The sequence below is a fragment of the Coregonus clupeaformis genome, unplaced genomic scaffold (assembly GCF_020615455.1).
Source record: "Coregonus clupeaformis isolate EN_2021a unplaced genomic scaffold, ASM2061545v1 scaf4945, whole genome shotgun sequence".
In the NCBI taxonomy this organism is placed as follows: Eukaryota; Metazoa; Chordata; class Actinopteri; order Salmoniformes; family Salmonidae; genus Coregonus; species Coregonus clupeaformis.
Window position 1 is genome coordinate 1591 of NW_025538399.1, and position 18273 is coordinate 19863.

General features: G+C 44.8%; 1 protein-coding gene across 1 annotated transcript; it reads right to left on the minus strand.

The window, feature by feature from the left end:
* Positions 1-1511: 1511 nt before the first annotated feature.
* LOC123490828 (leukotriene C4 synthase-like) lies at positions 1512-7737 on the minus strand. Its single transcript, XM_045220680.1, is given in 6 exon segments — positions 1512-1668; positions 2215-2296; positions 2894-2964; positions 7274-7316; positions 7319-7372; positions 7636-7737. Coding segments are annotated over 6 exon segments (465 nt in total). The 5' UTR covers positions 7694-7737.
* Positions 7738-18273: the final 10536 nt, after the last annotated feature.

Genomic DNA, 18273 nt, shown 5'->3' on the forward strand with positions numbered 1-18273 from the left:
CGACCCTACCCTTTTGGAGGCCCTAAGCAAAATGTGCAGTTTTAAAACAGGTTTGCTACAAATCTACACCTTTTGCCATGGGGCGGAGAGAAGATTAAGCAATTCTATATTTTTGCAGTTTTAAAGAAAGTTTGCTGCAAATCTAAGCATTTTGTCATGGGCCGGAGAGAAGATTTAGCAATTTTATAAATCATTTCATGCAATTCTACTCATTTGGCCATTGGGAAGAGAGAAACATTTGCAGTTTTACAGCTAATTTCCTGCAATTCTACACATTTTGCAATAGGGTGGAGAGAAATGTTTGCAGTTTTTAATATGTTATCTGACAGTGTCTAACAAAATCAATGGGGGCCCTTCGATCGGTAATTCAACCATGATTACTACATGTTTAGATAGCTGGCCGTAAGACTAACTTACGGAAAAAAATGTGTCTTTGGAAATTGGTCACGCGGGGCTAAAGAGAGGGCTGGGCCACCAGTTGCCCATCCCTGGTCTAGACGATTCTATCCGCCAATCAGGGCTGATTACATTTGTATCAACACGCCCCACACGATCAGACGGAGCATTTCAATGGCATAGGAAGGCTCAGGGAAATAAATGATACATATATTTGGAGTTATTTTCAATAAATAACCTGAGACTTAGACATACAATGATGATTTCAAAATCAAATTTAAAAAAATTGCATGGGGATTTAACATAGTTTGGATGCATCAACACACTTATGACAACAGTCTAACCCCTTTTTTTTCTAAATTTTTAACAAGTTGCATGCAAATTTTGTACGGAAGTTCCCTTGCTTGAACAGAGTGGGGAATTCACAAATTATGTGGATTATTTATACACTTTTAACCTTCTACAGTAGCCTAATAGTCGACAAGTGAAGAAAACTATGTTTTATTTTTGGCAATGATTATAGAAAGGGAGTTGCTTTTTCCAGAAGCCTTTTTCTCATGGCAAATTAATGAAACTGTAAACACACTGGCTAGCTAGCACACTACAGTCAGTTAGCACATTGGACAACTAAATAAAATGTGTATGCCTATATTCTCTGTCTAAATTGAAAAACACTTAGGCCTAACGGAGTTGCAAGGTGATTTGCTAAATGAAGGACTGCAAGCGCAATTTGAGCTGCGACTCGCGCTACCGAAACAGGTGCTTCTTTCTAATCAATATCACTGCTCACTCCCATTTTAACAGGGTGTAATCCACTTAATAACATGAGTTGAGACATACAGTTAACAGCATTAGAAAGATAAACATATTCATTTTTTAACCATTAGATACCCGCAAATGGCACATAAGCAGTTCGTAAAATAGCCTACAATAGGCCTAGACCGGACACATGTATTATTTCAAATCTGCAGCTCATGGTTGGAACACATATTTCCCTACTTCAATCAACCAGTCACATTTAGTTGTCTTGATTTGGCAACGAAGGTAGCTTGTCTACATTTTTGTTAGTGTATCCCATAATCTCTCCTTTAATCTCTTCTCTTCCTGCTCATCCCTTATAGCTCCCCCTCCTCAGTCAGGCCGAGGACAGAGCTGGCGAGCTGCGTCAGGTCCAGATCCAGGTAGAACCGACACACAGAACCCAGAATCCCCAGGGTGGAGAACCCAATCAGAACCCACAGAACCTTGGCACTGAAATACAGAGGGGCTAGTCTGGGAAGGAGAGAAAAGAGGGGGAGAGAGGGAGAGCAAGAAAGATAATCATTTGTTTTAGCAGCAATGCATTACGCAATAATTCAGAAACAATGAATATTGATTGATGGACAATGAATATGAAGGGATGATGTTGTCTGTTTGGAGTATATTTACTAAACACGACAAAGTTAATTTTGTACAGAATACGAGATTAGACAACTTTTCTAAATAAACTTCCTATGGGAAAGATACAGGGAAAGTGACAGTTGAGGAACTGTTCCAGCCTCCAGATAATAGAAAACCGACCTCCCCATTGTGACAACTCTGCAAATAGAAGGCTCTGGTATCCACATGTAGCGGGTGCCTGCTGCTATTTATCTTGAGGGAACACTGATTCTGACCCTATACTTCAAAATGAAATCTCTCCTTACTCTCTTTCTTGAGCATCACTAATCTAATACGCCAGATATGTAATTCCAAGGAACGAAAGGATGATCTGCAATGCCATGGAATGATGCATAATTATTGGAACAGGCCCCGAGGGACAGACCGATGTGTCATTACCGGCCATGTGCCGATTTAGCATAGCCCCTGAAGTACAGGTAGCGCCCGTACAGGTATAGGAGTCCACATAGTGCTGACAGACCTAGGTGATGAAGAGAAAAATGGGTCATAATTTAGCAGTTAAAAGGGCAATCTGGGATTTAAACAACAAAACGGTCACTCCGCCACTTCTTTCAGTAAACAGCTGAGGGATGGGGTTGGAGAAACCACTCTCAAATTCATAGATGGAGCTATGGATGCAAGGACTAACCATCCATGATATCAAAACAATAGCTTTAATCATATTTTGAAGCTATACAGTGTTTGTTTACAATTACATACTTTACAAACAATGGGGTAAAAAAAAGCTTATATTTTGGGTTGTGATGGAGGAAGACAGTTGAACTAAGCTCATGAGACATTTATAAGTTATACTCTTCATGAATCAATGGCTATGAATTAGCTACATTTTTATTCCAAGTCAATAGACATTGGTCATTAGAGTGTCTTGTAAAAAGATATATTGATGTATCTTTTGCCCATCTCTGTCTGTCGTAAAACATAAAATCTTATTTTAATTTCCTCAATGGGAGTCAACTTGACTCAAAGAGGTAGTCAATATATTCAGTGAAATTGTCAAATAAAGCATGAGGCTGTGTGGGTGCACTGAGGCAGCAAAGAATACATTTTGGGTGCCTACCTTGGCTGAAGAAGAGTCCAGACACCCATAGTATGGTGATGAAGATTGGGAAATATTCAGAGCAGTTGGCTCTAAAGAAACAAAACATAAATCAGTTCAAGAGCCAGGAATCATAGTAAAATACATAGCAAGCACCTAGGGGCAAATCTACAAATGCGGTGGCTTTTGGGCATGCCATTTCTGACAAAAATCGAATTCATTTTTCTTGACCAAATTATGTTGCAATGTATTTGGGTACATATTGCAGGATACTCACAGACAGTGGCAAGTCAAATTCAAGGACTTAAGTACTTTTTCAAGCACTAATATTTATTTTCAAGGACCATCAAGTTGTAATAGTTCCTATCATGCAATTGTTTCTAGTTGCCACCAGATGGCAGTATGTCTCCACAACCTATAAAACAACAACTTTCTATTTATCACTACCTTACAAGTTCTACTCAACAATACGTGTTTCACTATTTATTTACTACATACATGAGTGGTAAGTCAGTACTGATGTTGACTGATTTCCTTATATGAACTGTTACTCAGTAAAATCTTTGAAATTGTTGTGTTTATATTTTTGTTCAGTGTACATATCAAATTGTCTTTATATTTCACTAAATTTTAGGTCCCACAGGCTGTCCCATCATGACATGAAAGTGAATTCTGACAGTGTAAAAGGCCCTTAGTTGACTCTAAAATGTTGTATTCTATACCCATTTGAAGAGGAACAAGTTATTAATGTGTTTGATAAGATTAAAGATTCTCTCAGGGGACCCTATTTACATTTTAGGCAACCCCACATGGGTCCTGGACCCCAGGTTTGGGAACCACTGTACTACTACTAACCTCTCTCCCCGTTTGCTTCAATACTTCCTCTCTGTGTATCTCCTTTGCCTCCTTCATTGCAGCCTGACTCACCACTGTCTCACTACTCTCTATAAAGAAAAGGTATTTTGTTATGAGAACTTATAGCCCATCTTTTGATTATAGCTAGCTAGTTTAATTTCAGTCAACTGCTCCTGCAGTTCATATGTTGACACGACAGGAGTGGAGGGATGTTAAACCATTCCCCACTGTCAGCGGCGTCTCTCTGCTACTTGCCAACACTTGTCTGGGCGAAGGTAGTTATTTATAACTCTCTGCCTATGTCGTGGGCCAAGTTTGCTAAAAAAAAAAAAGTTGCGTAAACGGCGTTTACCCTCCACTACATCCCTGGCTGGGTCTGGCAAACCCCATTCATAAACATCAATATCATGCCAGGCAGGCTAGACTCTATACTGAACAAAAATATAAACGCAACATGCAACAATTTAACGATTTTACTGAGTTATTGTTCATATAAGAAAATCAGTCAATTGAAATAAATGCATTAGGCCCCTAATCTATGACTTGGTAGCAAGGCCCACCCACTGGGGAGCCAGGCCCAGCCAAATCAGAATGAGTTTTCCCCACAAAATGGCTTTATTACAGACAGAAATACTCCTCAGTTTCATCAGCTGTCCAGGTGGCTGCTCTAAGACGATCCCGCAGGTGAAGAAGCAGGATGTGGAGGTCCTGGGCTGGCGTGGTTACACGTGATCTGCAGTTGTGTGGCCGTTTGGATGGACTGCCAAATTCTCTAAAACGAGCCGTTGAAGGCGGCTTATGGTAGAGAAATGATCATTCAATTCTCTGGCAACAGCTCTGGTGGCCATTCCTGGAGTCAGCATGCCAATTGTATGCTCCCTCAAAACTTGAGACATCTGTGGCATTGTGTTGTGTGACAAAACTGCACATTTTAGAGTGGCCTTTTCCTAGCACAAGGTGCACCTGTGTGATGATCATGCTGTTTAATCAGCTTATTGATATCTCACACCTGTCAGGTGTATGGATGGGTGGAGCATGGCGTCTTCAGCGAAAAGACGAGCAGTTGGAAAGGGAGTAAGTCCCGATGATAGTGAGGATAACAGCTTGGATGAGGGATCGGAAGACGATGGTGATTCAGGAGAGGAGGACAACGGATCAGAAGAGGAGAGCAATGAAGAGGTCAAGGCCGAGGATAGAATAGACGCCGGAAAGGAAAGGAGGGGGAAAATGGAGTCCTTAGAGAAGACAAGAAACAGATATAGATTTGGAGAAATGAGGTATTATCATAAGGAGATGTATACTTGGATGAATGAGGAGGAATGGAGGGAAAAAGAGAGGCAGAGGAGGTCTAAGAGAGAGATGGAGGAAGATTGTGAGTTTGAGTCAGTTAAAAATGGTGGGAAAAAGGGAGAAGGTTTGTTAAAGAAGAGTGGTAAGAAATGTAAGCAAAGTGAGCTGAAGACAGGAGTAGAAATGGAAGTGAATGAGGGTGATGTATTGGAGGTGGAAGGTGTGGTGAAGCACTCAGAGCCCCAGGATTGCACAGAGGGTCAGGATAAAGATTAGTCTGTGACAGTAGGAGTGAAGTTTGTGGAAAAAATGGATCCTTGCCTTTTGGCTGATCCAATTGTGATTTCAAGATGGGTGAAAAGAGCGTTGGGTAAAGTGGATTTGGTGAGGGTAACCAGAAGTGGTCTAGTGATAATTGTTTGTGTTTCTGTTGGACAGAGGGAGAAGGTGCTCAGAGTTAAACAAATGGGGGAAAGAATTGTGAATTGTTTTGCTCTTAAGAAAAGGGTGCCATTGAGAGGAGTGATTACTGGAGTAGCAGTGAATGTAAAAGTTGACCAACTGAAGGAGAGGATTCCCGGTGTGTGTGATGCTCGTCGTTTGGTGCGAAGTAAACAGGGTGGCGAGAGTGTGGAAACAGAAGAGTCATTGTCTGTTCTTTTGAGTTTTGAAGTTGAGTCTTTGCCTGAGAAAGTGAGGTTAGGATATACAAGTTATCCAGTGCGAGCATATGTGCCGAATACCTTAAGATGTTACAGGTGTCAAACTTATGGGCATGTGGCAGCAGTGTGTAGGAGGTAGATTCCAAGGTGTGAGAAGGGTGCAGAAGGGCATGAGACAAAGGAGTGTGAAGCAGTGGGGAAAGTAGTGGTGTGTGCTAATTGTAGGGGTGGCCATGGGGCTGGGGATCAGACATGTCCAGTGCGAGAGAAGCAGGTTAAGGTATCCAGGGTAAGAGTAGAGAAGAAGTTGTCAATTGCGGAGGCAGTGAAGAAAGTAGAGGAAGATGGGTCAAGGGGGAGGGATCCTGAGAGAAATTGTGTGAGTAGTAGAGATGTACCTGTACAGAGGGATAAATCAACAAGTGATATATGGTTCAGCAAGATTGGATTTTTAGCATTTATAGTAATGGTTATTAATTGTACTGCAGGGATGGAACACAAATCAAAGAAAATTGAGGTTGTGGTGGCAGCTGCAGAGAGATATTTGGGTGTGCGAGACTTGACAGCAGAAGAGTTACGGGAGTGTTAAGAGGTGATGTCCCATCAATTCATGTTGAGGGCATGAGGTAGGAGTGAGTATATTTAAAAAAGTGGAGAAGGGTGGGGTTAATTATTAGTTGTAGTGTTGAAGGTGTGAGTGTAGTGTTAGATGGTAGGATATTTCTTTGCTTTATTTAATTTTTCAAGAAAAGATAAGGGAGTTGTACTCCAGTCTAGTAGGTGGCGGTAATGTAACAAATTGGATGCCAACCGCCGTTAAATCTCATTGAAGAAGAAGAAGAATAAGAAGGCGTATGGATTATCTTGGCAAAGGAGAAATGCTCACTAACAGGGCTGTAAATACATTTGTGCACAAAATGAGAGAAATACATTTCTGGGATCTTTTATTTCACCTCCTGAAACATGGGACCAACACTTTACATGTTGCGTTCAAATTTTTGTTCAGTATACATTTGCCCGGCATTTTAGTTATCGATGTGATGTTTGGCGGCGCCTAATCAGTCAGTTCTGTACCTGCCTGGCTGAGTGGCAGTGTGGGTGGAATGAGCGAGCTTGCCTGGCAACCAGAGCGCAAAACACTTGGGAAATATAACTCTCTTAATTCGTAAGACCAATACATTTCTAATATTTTTCATATTAACATAGTTGATCATTTTCTGTTCTCTCATTTTAATTCAAGTACTTTTCAAGTACCAACTATAGAAAATGTCTGATTTTCAAGGTATTCCAGTACTTGAATTTCCAAATTCAAGTATTTTAAGAACCTCAAACACCTTGTGCGAACCCTGATATTCTCATTCTAAATCAACTACTTTGGCAATCAACTAAATAGGCCTACTCTCTACATCTATTGTCTGCATGTCACCTGCTAAGTACTGAGGGATATTTATCAAGCGTCATCAATTTCTGAGTGCAGGTGAAGAATGACACAACAGCAACTTAATACTAAAATTATATTTGGGTAAAGTAAGTAAGTAAAGAAATCAATATTAAACTGCTGATAGACATGTCATTTCAGATCTAGCAGACTTACTGAGCTCTGAAGACCCTGTCAAACCCTGGGGGTCCTGAGGTGTGGGTGGGGAGACAGAGTACTTGCGTCTGGCGTATATCACCTGTAGAGAGAAGTAAGCTACCAACACACATCACAATATCCATGCTATAAAAATCTGAAAAAATAATTTCCCCACACTTATTGACAAGGAAATTGTACCAACACTCAAAGAAATCAGATATTTGATATGTGTTATGCATGCATTTTCTGCCACAGGTTAACATTTCCAATGTTAAATTGAATACAAACAAGTTAACTTAATTACTAGTTCTATGATAATGACCACAGGATTATCATAAAAGCGCTGCACTTTTTATAGAAATAAAATATGAACAACTTACCTTGCTCTAACACACCCAACACAGTTACTCCTGCAATGAGCACTACCTGATCTAGCATGTCTTAGAGCTAAAATTGACTGTCCTTCCAACCTCGTGTTCAGATGCAAACTGTTTCTCTGACTGAGTAGACCAAAAGGTGTCAACTCAGGGGAGAGGTGGCAACTTCCTGGTTTGAGTGGCCTGTATTATTTGGGTAATTTATTATCCAATGGGATGCTTCAGTTGGTAACGAGGGTGATTTATGTTTTATCTACATTTAGAGTTTAGTCATTTAGCAGACGATCTTATCCAGAGCGACTTACAGTTAAGTGAGTGCATACATCTTTTTTGTTTGTTTATTTTTTTTATACTGGCCCCCCGTGGAAAAGCGAACCCACATCCCTGCCCGGCCAAACCCTCCCCTACCTTGGGACGAAGTGTGCACCGCCCATGGGTCTCCCGGTCGCGGCCGGCTGCGACAGAGCCTGGACTCGAACCAGGATCTCTAGTGGCACAGCTAGCACTGCGATGCAGTGCCTTAGACCACTGCACCACTCGGGAGTCAAGAGGGCACAGTCTTTCAAAACGTTTAATCTGGATCAGAATTATCTGGATTTTGTAATCCTCTTTTTTGCTATCCAGGATCAGATCGATGTGGCTTTTAAGACTTTCTCAGAAAGAAAAAAAATTGGATCATTCTGATCCAGATACCACAATATCAAGATAACAGAATACGGATTTTCAGAGCTTTGAATAGGCCTACACCAGACAGGTTATGGTACTACTTCTACACGCATAGGGAAAGAGAGAGGAGTAAACTAACCACTATCCCTAACACATTCTGCCTTGAAAAAAGACATCAATACCTCGCCCACCCCACCCTCGCTTGACCAATCCCCAAGCTATGCTCCGCTACCTTAGCATCCTTCATAGGGATATTTCCACCCTGAGTTTTAAGCATATTGGAGAGCTAGCCTATACACAACAACGACAGGCGATCACATGGGCCCGTTTACACCCAAACACTCAGCGGTCTGAACTCACAAACCCTCTGACTATTGTCCCACTGACTTTGTTAGAACTTGGAGCTGTTTGTTGACATAGCTCTACCCATTTGAGCCCCACTCTACCCCTCCGTCCTCCCCGTTCAACCTTTCTGCCCCTCACTTGCCTCCTAGCATCCTTGAACCAGCTTCCTGCCCCAGGAAGCAGCTAAATCCCGTCTGGTGGTCAGTGCCAGAAAGATGACTTCCTGCAGCCGGGATGGTGGTATTGAAACACCAATGTCAAGTGTAGACAGGAGAGAGAGAGAGAGAGATAGAGAGGTGAGGAGAGGGGGAGAATGTTGCGCCAGTACACTAATAAGATGGCAGGGGCGTCCAATGGTTTGCTTTAGATGGGCGACTAACCAGTCATTTTATACAACAAGAGTGAGTGTGTGGTTGTTCGTGCGTGCTGATCATTTCAAAATGAGATTAGAGTAGCTATTTAAAATATTGCATAGTCAGACCATTACTACTGTTCTAGCTGGCTTTATTACGTAGGTAATGTTGAGTGTAGCGCAGATACTTTCTAATCTTATATTGACAAGATAGTCGAGTGATCGCTCTAACAATATAAATACATGTCCTCAAAGATGGAAGGCAGGCGGGAGGTGGCGAGATCATGTGGGAACATTCTAGCCAATGAGAGGGCAGATACGGGTGTGAACAACAGACAACTCCAATATAAAATAGTTTTTCTTAACGTTGACGAAATGCCACGTGTCCACTTATATCAGTACATTTGTAACAACCTACACATTACAAAACTTCTATTCGATCAAATAAGCCTCACTTAGCAATCAAATGTTTTGTTGACCAAATCTGACACTCTCTCATAGACCTTCATACAAAAACTCCCCACTTGGTCTGCTTATCGCTGTATTCTAGCGTGGACAGATTGACGGGAGTGGACCCTCTCGCTTCGCCACTTCCTCTCTGTCCAAACCTATGGGGTTCACGACACTACAGCACTTATTGAGAATCAAGGCCACTAAATTTCACTAAAATTTGAATGATATGTACTGTATGTATCATTGGCACTCTTTGGAGCCAAAACCAACTCTTGTACATTAACCTGCCCTAGGCCCAGCATGCTAAATGCTAACAAAATGCTAAAAACTGACACAGCTGTTACCCCCTTAGCTTTTAGCACGAGGAACTGCACTACCCAGGCCTTCCAGCAGCTTGAAACTGAGTGGTGACACAACACGCTGCACGTTGACATTCTGTGAGCGATAAGGCTGTGCCAAACGAAACAGTTCCCCCACACCGCCTGTGATATTGCTAACACCAGCCTGAACAATCACCCACCGCAGCCCTTGGAACATCAGCAAAACCTGTGTAGCTTCATTCACCTTTGTTATGGTTTATTGTTTTCCTTGCTGACTGTGGCATTGGACTTAAACTGAAGAGTTCTTATTTATGTGATGACAGAGGATGGAGTCCATCTGATATAATATAACATGTTCTAACAACTGAAGGGGTTATAGGAAGAGGAAGGAAAAGGTTGTGCTAGTCTTTTCATTTACATTCATTTCCCCCGGTAACTTGATTGTGAACACATTCCCACTCATAACAATGACTTGAGTCATCAAAAATCACTGGAAACCCTTCACAATATAGTTTTTGCCTAATCTAGATATCAAGATATCAACAAGTACAGAAACATGAAAGCTATGATAAAGACTCATGTTAACAAGCAAAAGCTACAGCACACACTGCTACCTAAAAGGTCACATTGTAGTCTTCAATAGTATGCGTTCCTTTCGGATGATAAGGGAGGAGCTGATTAGGATAGGATCTAAACATAGATTATCCACCTCCATCCTCTGCTACTGTGGAACCATGTCATAGGGCCTAATTCTGTATTGAGACACATGCTTAAGAGGAAGTGTCACGAAAATCATGTATTGCTGTAAATGAGAGAGTTACGTAAGTCATACAGTGATGTCAAGGAGACTTGGGTAAGTCCAACATTGATGTCAATGGGGGACTTGGACAACAGTTGCTTGCGTGAAAAGTCTCAATTTAAGACTTGGGCCATTGAGAGTAAACACTTTACCCGCTGGCTTCCACTGTGGTGATTTAAAGAGCAACCACTAGACTCTGATTCAGTTGGCTTCTAGCCCTGATGCAACGACAGGAAAGTTCAACCTTACAGAGAATGGCTGACTTCCCCTGAGCTGGATACACCATCTGCCTATCATGCAATATGGAGATGGAGACCAAGCATTCCAAACACAGACTAATTTTGGTCTGACTAACATACAAGTGAGAAAGTTCTGGAAACGAGAAACCAGAGACCAGAGAATTTCTCTACCAATGTGTTTTGAAAAGGAAACAATGAATCAAGGGAAGGGCACAAGCAAGGGAAGACAATTGAGAAAGAGCACATCACAACTCTTTTTGGATGTGCCATACTGTATCTGTGCAGCATACATAAGGTCATTTTCTACAACAAGTATCGTTGTTGCAGTTCATGCATAGGATGTGACTGCATGTGTAAAGTGACAGAGGTCTACTGACAGTAGGGAAAGTTGTTATAGTGGTTTTACCTTGGTGAGAGTGTCTGGTGAGGGGAGATAAGGTCACTAGGCCTGAGAAGGCTACATGAAGATTCACAATGACAGGAAGCTACAATTAACCCCCCGAGCACTGCTACTTCACACACACACAGCCTAAACCTTGCGTTATCCAAGTTACAATCTGTTCAATTGAACTGTTTATCTCTTAATTTATGATGCACTGACACTTCAGGAAAGCGTGTGGCACTTGCACGTCCCATTATTTCAAAATGGCTTCCTATCGCATGTCCTCTCCCTTGGTCCTCTCCCTTGTTCACAGTGAATCCTTGATTTCAATTCAAGTTTGAGCATTCCACAGACAGCCTATTTCTTTAGCATTAGGTTGATTCGATAACATTAGCTAAATATAAGACAGTTCAAACAGATGCATTCTTCACATGCCTACAAATTGTCTCTCAATGGAGTACTTACATTCCACTAAGGATGATGAGAGAATAGGTTCTATGTTATCTTCCAACTGAAAGCAAACGTTTATAACCGACAAAATGAGCATGAAGCTGCAGTGTAATTGATGGTGTCATTATTTCAAAACAAATGTATCATTAAAAATATTTGTATAAAAAATTACTAAAGATAAATGTCCAAGTCTCTACCAGAAGTGATTATTTATTTGTTGTCAGTCAACCTTGAGTTTTATCTGGATTATATTATCAATTCCTTCATTGAGAGCGGTTGAGGGCATGTCAGGACCCGATAGCTCATCCAGAGTTTACTGCGGACAGCTCACAGGACTTCAGAGGAGAAGGAAACACCACAGATTTTCTCCATGCTGGCACAAGATACAAACGTTTCCTCTCTCTGACTTAATCTTTCTGCAGATGTATCCCAGTTGTTTGAGGGGGAAAAAAATGGGATTACTGGTCTTTTGGGGATGCAATGTAAGTCTTCTCTGGTCCATAAAGTTGGGCCCCGGACCCGAATGGACTTGAGGACAATCAATCCCGAACCCACATATTTTTTTAAGGGGGGACCCGGACCAGACCCAAGTGACCAAAGATTGTGTTTATCAGCGAAGTTTTTCTTCTGGTTAACGAATATGTCTTTATATGTAGGCTAGGCCTTCTATAATTCAATAAATTCACCTTATTAGCGTAAAATAAATATGCTATAGGCTATGCAGAGCCGTGGTCGGGTCCACTCGGGTCTATCAGCTGTAGTTACATAGACCCGAGACCCGATGACAATCAAACAGGACCCGACCTGGGTCGGATCTCGGGTATTCGGGTGGACCCGTGAAGACCTAAATGTAATGGTTCTGACGACAGTTACTATATGAATTGTTTTTTCTCAAGCTAAACTATTGACCCTTGAAAGCTGCCCATTGGAATTTTGCAAAACTATAAACAGGATCTCAATAGGGTTAGTGTGATGCACATACAGTATCAATGATAAATGAATCCTGCTTCTAAACATGAATACAATACTTGTAACTCACGAGGTTTAGAATGTGTGTGTGTGTGTGTGTATCATCTGTGGAACACTTGGTGTGGAAAAGCTTCATTTCAGACAGGAAGTCCATTGGCACAGATGTCTTTTTACCCATAGTTCTAAGGGAAAATAAGAGCTAATGTGACATCAGTTATGGTGTAAACACCACTGGATCTGTACACCATACTGTTCCTGGACAAACCAGTACACAACAGCAGACTAAGGGTGATCCAAACCAATCGAAATGACGCATCCAAACCTCAGTCAAACCAATGGTGTTCAATGACAGCCATGCGTTTGGGCAATGCAAATGTGAAAGAAATGGGATGCACTACATTTTCGTTGCACTGTCCAACTGAAAAGTAGGTGGGATTTCTATTTTTTAAGTAGCACATCATGGCTACGGATCTGTGTTGACCAATTGAAAGCGAAAAACACGAGGTGTCTCCCACCTCATTTCCCATCACTCCACCACACCCCCGAAAGCACTCAGCAGACAACTATGCATCAGAAGTGGTATAAAGCTGCCCTAACGCCAACACACTTGCTCTAGCACAGGCTAGAATAGCTAGTCAAATACTTATCATTCTAAAAAAACACCAAGTCCAATGAAACAGAAGATGACAGTCAACCTCTGTTTATTCGTCCAGCTGTAACCATTTCATCCACTTCACCCAGTCCCACTGTTATCTTCATCATTTTTTAGGACTTTCTTTGAGTAGACCCAATCTGGAAGCTTGCCTTTAACTGGGGTGTTTGTGGTAGTACTAGGCTGTCCTGGCTGCCCCCCTCCCCAGGATCAGAGCCCTGTAGCTGGGCTGTGGTCTCTGCCAGCATGTCCATCAGCAGTTCTACCCGGAGCTTCAGGGCATTGTTCTCCTCCTGTAACCCCCGGTTCATATTCTTCAGACGGTGGATGCGGGTTCGGTCCCTTGCCTTTGAACTCCGGCCATTGGCCCCTTGGGGACCCTGCTGCAGCACCCACTGGCCCTCCTGGAAGATGAGGCTGTGGCCCCAGGGTGAGGGCCGGGGGCGAATCGGGCCCCAGCTCAGTTTCACGGAGTTGAAGTCAAGGTAGTAGAGGGAAGAAAGGGAGGCGTCGAGCCTGGCGGGAGGGAGTTTGGGGTTCCAGTCGCCTGGAGAGCGGAGGGCAGTCGGCGGGGTCCCCAGTTTATCCCACATCTCTCTGAATATGGACATTTTGGGGCGGCGCTCTGGCTCACCTCGGGTTCCTGCGTCGGGTTTGCTCCTGCCCTGGTGAATCATTTAATACAATTGTCTGGGAATGTTTTACATTAATGCATTGCACAACATTAATTCCACGCAGAAGAGAACTGGAAACATAGTGTTTCCATAGTCCCTAAATATCTAGGACAGGGATAGCCAACACTCATTTCGAGGGTGTGCAGGCTTTTGTTCCAACCCTGCTTTAAACACAACTGACCACACATTATATACAGTATGTTGCATGAATTCACAAATAAAAAAATTCTTCCTCCAAAAAGTTTGTATTAACAGTCAAAGAACTTCTCAATATATAAACGTATTGTGTCCAGTTAAGGGGTCAGCACTGGGCTACATTCAAGTGAATGTAGAAGTTAAAGTCTTGGTTAGAAAAGCACTTAATATGACCCCCTCCAGTCCCATTCAGAGTGCAGTCAACAACCAAGACTTTCCTATCGTCCTGCTAAGGCCCTATGATGACAGGACCAGGACCTCTTCTAAACATCCACAGTTCAGCTTATTTGTGCCAAAGAAAACAAGTGAAGCCTGCACATCTAGTCTCTCTCCAAGAAGAGAGAGTTGGTCACCACTGATCTGATTAATATGTTTAAAAATCTCCAGAAGAATACAAAATATGAAGATGAAGACTTAATCATAGTCCAGTTGCATACAAACTTACCCACTCCTCCTGCCACTCCTCTCTGATGCTTTTCAAGGTGTTTAGCACCTTGGGTTGAGAAAAGAGCTTTAAAAATTGAGTTATTATTATCATCTGTTATGGTATGGAATCTTTGCACATTACCATAGCAACAGAATGGAACTGTTTGAGGACAATGACATTTAGAATCATTCCACTGTCACGACTTCCGCCGAGGCTGCCTCCCCTCCTTGTTCGGGCAGGCTTCGGCATTCGTCGATCACCGGCTTACCAGCCACTGCCGCTCCATATATCATCATTCCATTTGTCTTGTCTTGTCAATTACACACACCTGGTTCTTAGCCCCCTCATTAGTCCATGTATAAGTGTTCCCTCTGCCCCCTTGTCCTTGTGGGTGATTGTTTATTGTGAGAGTAGTGTAGCTCTTTGTATTGCCGGGGTAGATATTTCCCCTGTGCCTGTATATTGATGGAGTATCCCGTACCGTGTATTGCCAGGGTAGATCGTTTCCCTGCGCCTGTTTTCGTGTGTCGCTATCCAGCGCTATTTTGTACAACAGAATAAACTCTGTATTCGGTGATTTACCCTCCTGCGCCTGACTCCTATCACACTCATCACAGAATCACCCACCCGCTATGGAGTCAGCGGGAGAGGAAGCGCATGCCTGGAGTCGTGGCACGGGCCCAGGACCATTCCACGATGCTGGCCAGCTTGGGGGAAGCGTGGATCGGTCGTCCAACGCCTGGAGAGGAGAGGACCCGATCTGTCAAGACCAGCTGGCCAACCGGATCAGCCATCTACACCCCAGCACCCGGAGGGATCCAGATATCCCGACCCACGGGCATTCGACGGGACGGCGGTGCTCTGCCAAGGATTCGTCCCTCTAATTGGAGCTCTACTTCTCCAGCATCAGGCCGGACCCATCGGAGCGGGAGAAGTATCCGTCTCGTTTCCTGCCTCTCGGGGATAGCCCTGGGGTTGGCCAACGCGGTTTGGAAAGAAGGAGCCGCGTTGGAGAACTACAGGAGTTCCCTCGCCTTTCGGGCGGTTCGATCACCCGCCCAAGGGTCGAGAGGCGGGCGGGCGAGCGGCCGGCCCACCTGAGGCAGGGGACGAGACCGCAGGACTTCGCGTTGGAGTTTCGGACTCTGGCAGCGGGGTCTGGGTAGAACGAGCGGGCCCTGATCGACCATTTCCGGAGCCATCTGCAGGAGGACGTCCAACGGGAGCTAGCCTGCCGGGACACCATGTTGTCTATCACGCAACTGGTGGACATGGCCATCCGTTTGGACAACCTGCTGGCAGCCAGAGGACGTCTTGGTAGGGGTCTGCCCGTTTCCACCCCGGACAACTCGGATCCCGAGCTGATGGAGCTGCCGTCCGAGAGAGCGGAGGATGACAGTGCCACTCTGGTGGCACAAAGGGACAGTACACCACACATAGTCGTCAACGCTCTTTTGGGTCTGGAGGCGGCAGGCAGGGCACTCTCGCATCACCCCAGGTATCGAACACCCACACTCGTTCAGAGCCCTCTGCTGCTCACTGTACCCTACCTATCTACTTTCCCGATCACATGGTAGTTCCCCCCAGTGTAAGGCGCTAATCGATTCAGGCGCAGCTGGGAACTTTATGGACAGGGCATTCTCACGCCGTCAAGGCATTTCATTGTTTCCCCTATCCATTCCACTCCCCATCAGAGCACTTGATAGTCGAACCATTAGGGTCCGGGTTTGTTAAGGAAGTTACTGTACCAGTCACCATGATCACCCAGGAGACTCATTGAGAGCAGGTTACTTTTTCTATTATTGAGTCTCCTGCCTTCCCTGTGGTATTAGGTATTCCTTGGCTAGCACTCCACAACCCCACCTTCTCATGGCCGCAGAGGGTTCTCACGGGGTGGTCACGAGACTGTCAGGGTAGGTGTCTAGGTGTTTCCGTTGGTGCAACCACGTGGAAAGTCCAGACGGTACCTCCACTGTGCGCATTCCCCCCGAATACCATGATCTGGAGCACACGTTTTCTAAGACGCAGGCGACAAAATGACCACCTCATCGGGCGGGGGATTGCGCGATAAACCTTCGGGTAGACGCTGTACCTCCCAGGAGTCATGTGTACCCCCTGTCACAGGCTGAAACGGAGGCTATGGAAACATACATCACCGAGTCCCTAGGCCAGGGGTATATACGTCCCTCCACTTCACCCGCCTCCTCGAGTTTCTTCTTTGTGAAGAAGAAAGACGGCGGTCTGCGCCCGTGCATTGAATATCGATCACTGAACAAGGAGACGATAAGATTTAGTTATTCTCTCCCCGTCATTCCTTCAGTGATTGAGTCAATGCATGGGGCGCGCTTCTTCACCAAATTAGATCTCAGGAGTGCATACAACCTGGTGCGTGTTCGGGGGGGATGAGTGGAAGACAGCATTCAGCACAACCACGGGGCATTATGAATACCTGGTGATGCCCTACAATTTGATGAATGCTCCATCCGTCTTCCAGTCCTTTGTGAACGAGGTGTTTCGGGACATGCTTGGTCACAGTGTAGTGGTCTACATCAATGATATCCTGGTGTATTCCTCCACGCGCGCCGAGCATGTGCCCCTGGTTTGCAAAGTACTGGCCCGACTGTTGGAAAATGACCTTGATGCCAAGGCGAGAAGTGTATGTTTTTCCAGCAGTCTGTCTTCTTCCTCGGATACCGCATTACCACCTCAGGTGTGGAGATGGAGGAGATCGCATTTCAGCCGTGCGTAATTGGCCGACTCAACCACGGTTAAGGAGGTGCAGCGCTACCTTGGCTTCGCCAACTACTATCGGAGGTTTATCCGGGGATTTTAAAGATCGCAGCTCCCATTACATACCTGTTGAAGGGGTGGGCGACCCGGCTCCGCTGGTCTGCTGAGGCTGACCTGGCCTTCAGTAGACTGCAGGGTCTGTTCACCTCAGCCCCGGTACTGGCCCACCTCGATCCATCACTCGTTCGTAGTGGAGGTGGATGCGTCCGAGGTAGGGATAGGCCTGTCCTATTTCAACGCTCGGGCACGCCGACCAAGCGCTGCCCCTGTGCCTTCTTCTCTAAGAAGCTCAGCCCGGCGGAGCAGAACTACGGCGTTGGTGATCGGGAGCTGTTGGCTGTTGTCCGAGCTTTGACCGTGTGGAGGCATTGGCTCAAGGGGCGAAACACCCTTTCCTCGTCTGGACAGACCACCGTAACCTGGAGTACATCCGGGCAGCGAGGAGGCTGAATCCTCGCCAGGCCAGGTGGGCCCTATTCTTCACCCGGGTTTGATGTTACACTGTCATACATTCCGGTACGAAGAACGTGAAGGCAGACGCACTGTCCAGCTGTATGACACAGAGGAGAGGCCCAGAGACAACACCACATACTCCCGGCCTCCTGCATTGTGGCGCCGGTAGTATGGGCGATGGACGCGGATATAGAGCAGGCATTACGCACAGATCCATCTCCACCTCAGTGTCCAGCTGGGCTGCGGTACATGCCTGCTCTTATCCGTGATCGTCTGATCTACTGGGCACACACGTCACCCTCCTCTGGTCACCCAGGTATCAGTCGTACAGTGAGCTGCCTGACCGGAAAGTACTGGTGGCCTACCTTGACTAAGGACTTGAGGGTGTACGTCTTCTTCTGCTCGGTGTGCGCCCTGATTAAGGCACCTCGGCACCTCCCAACGGGTAGTTACAACCTTTACCAGTTCCACAACG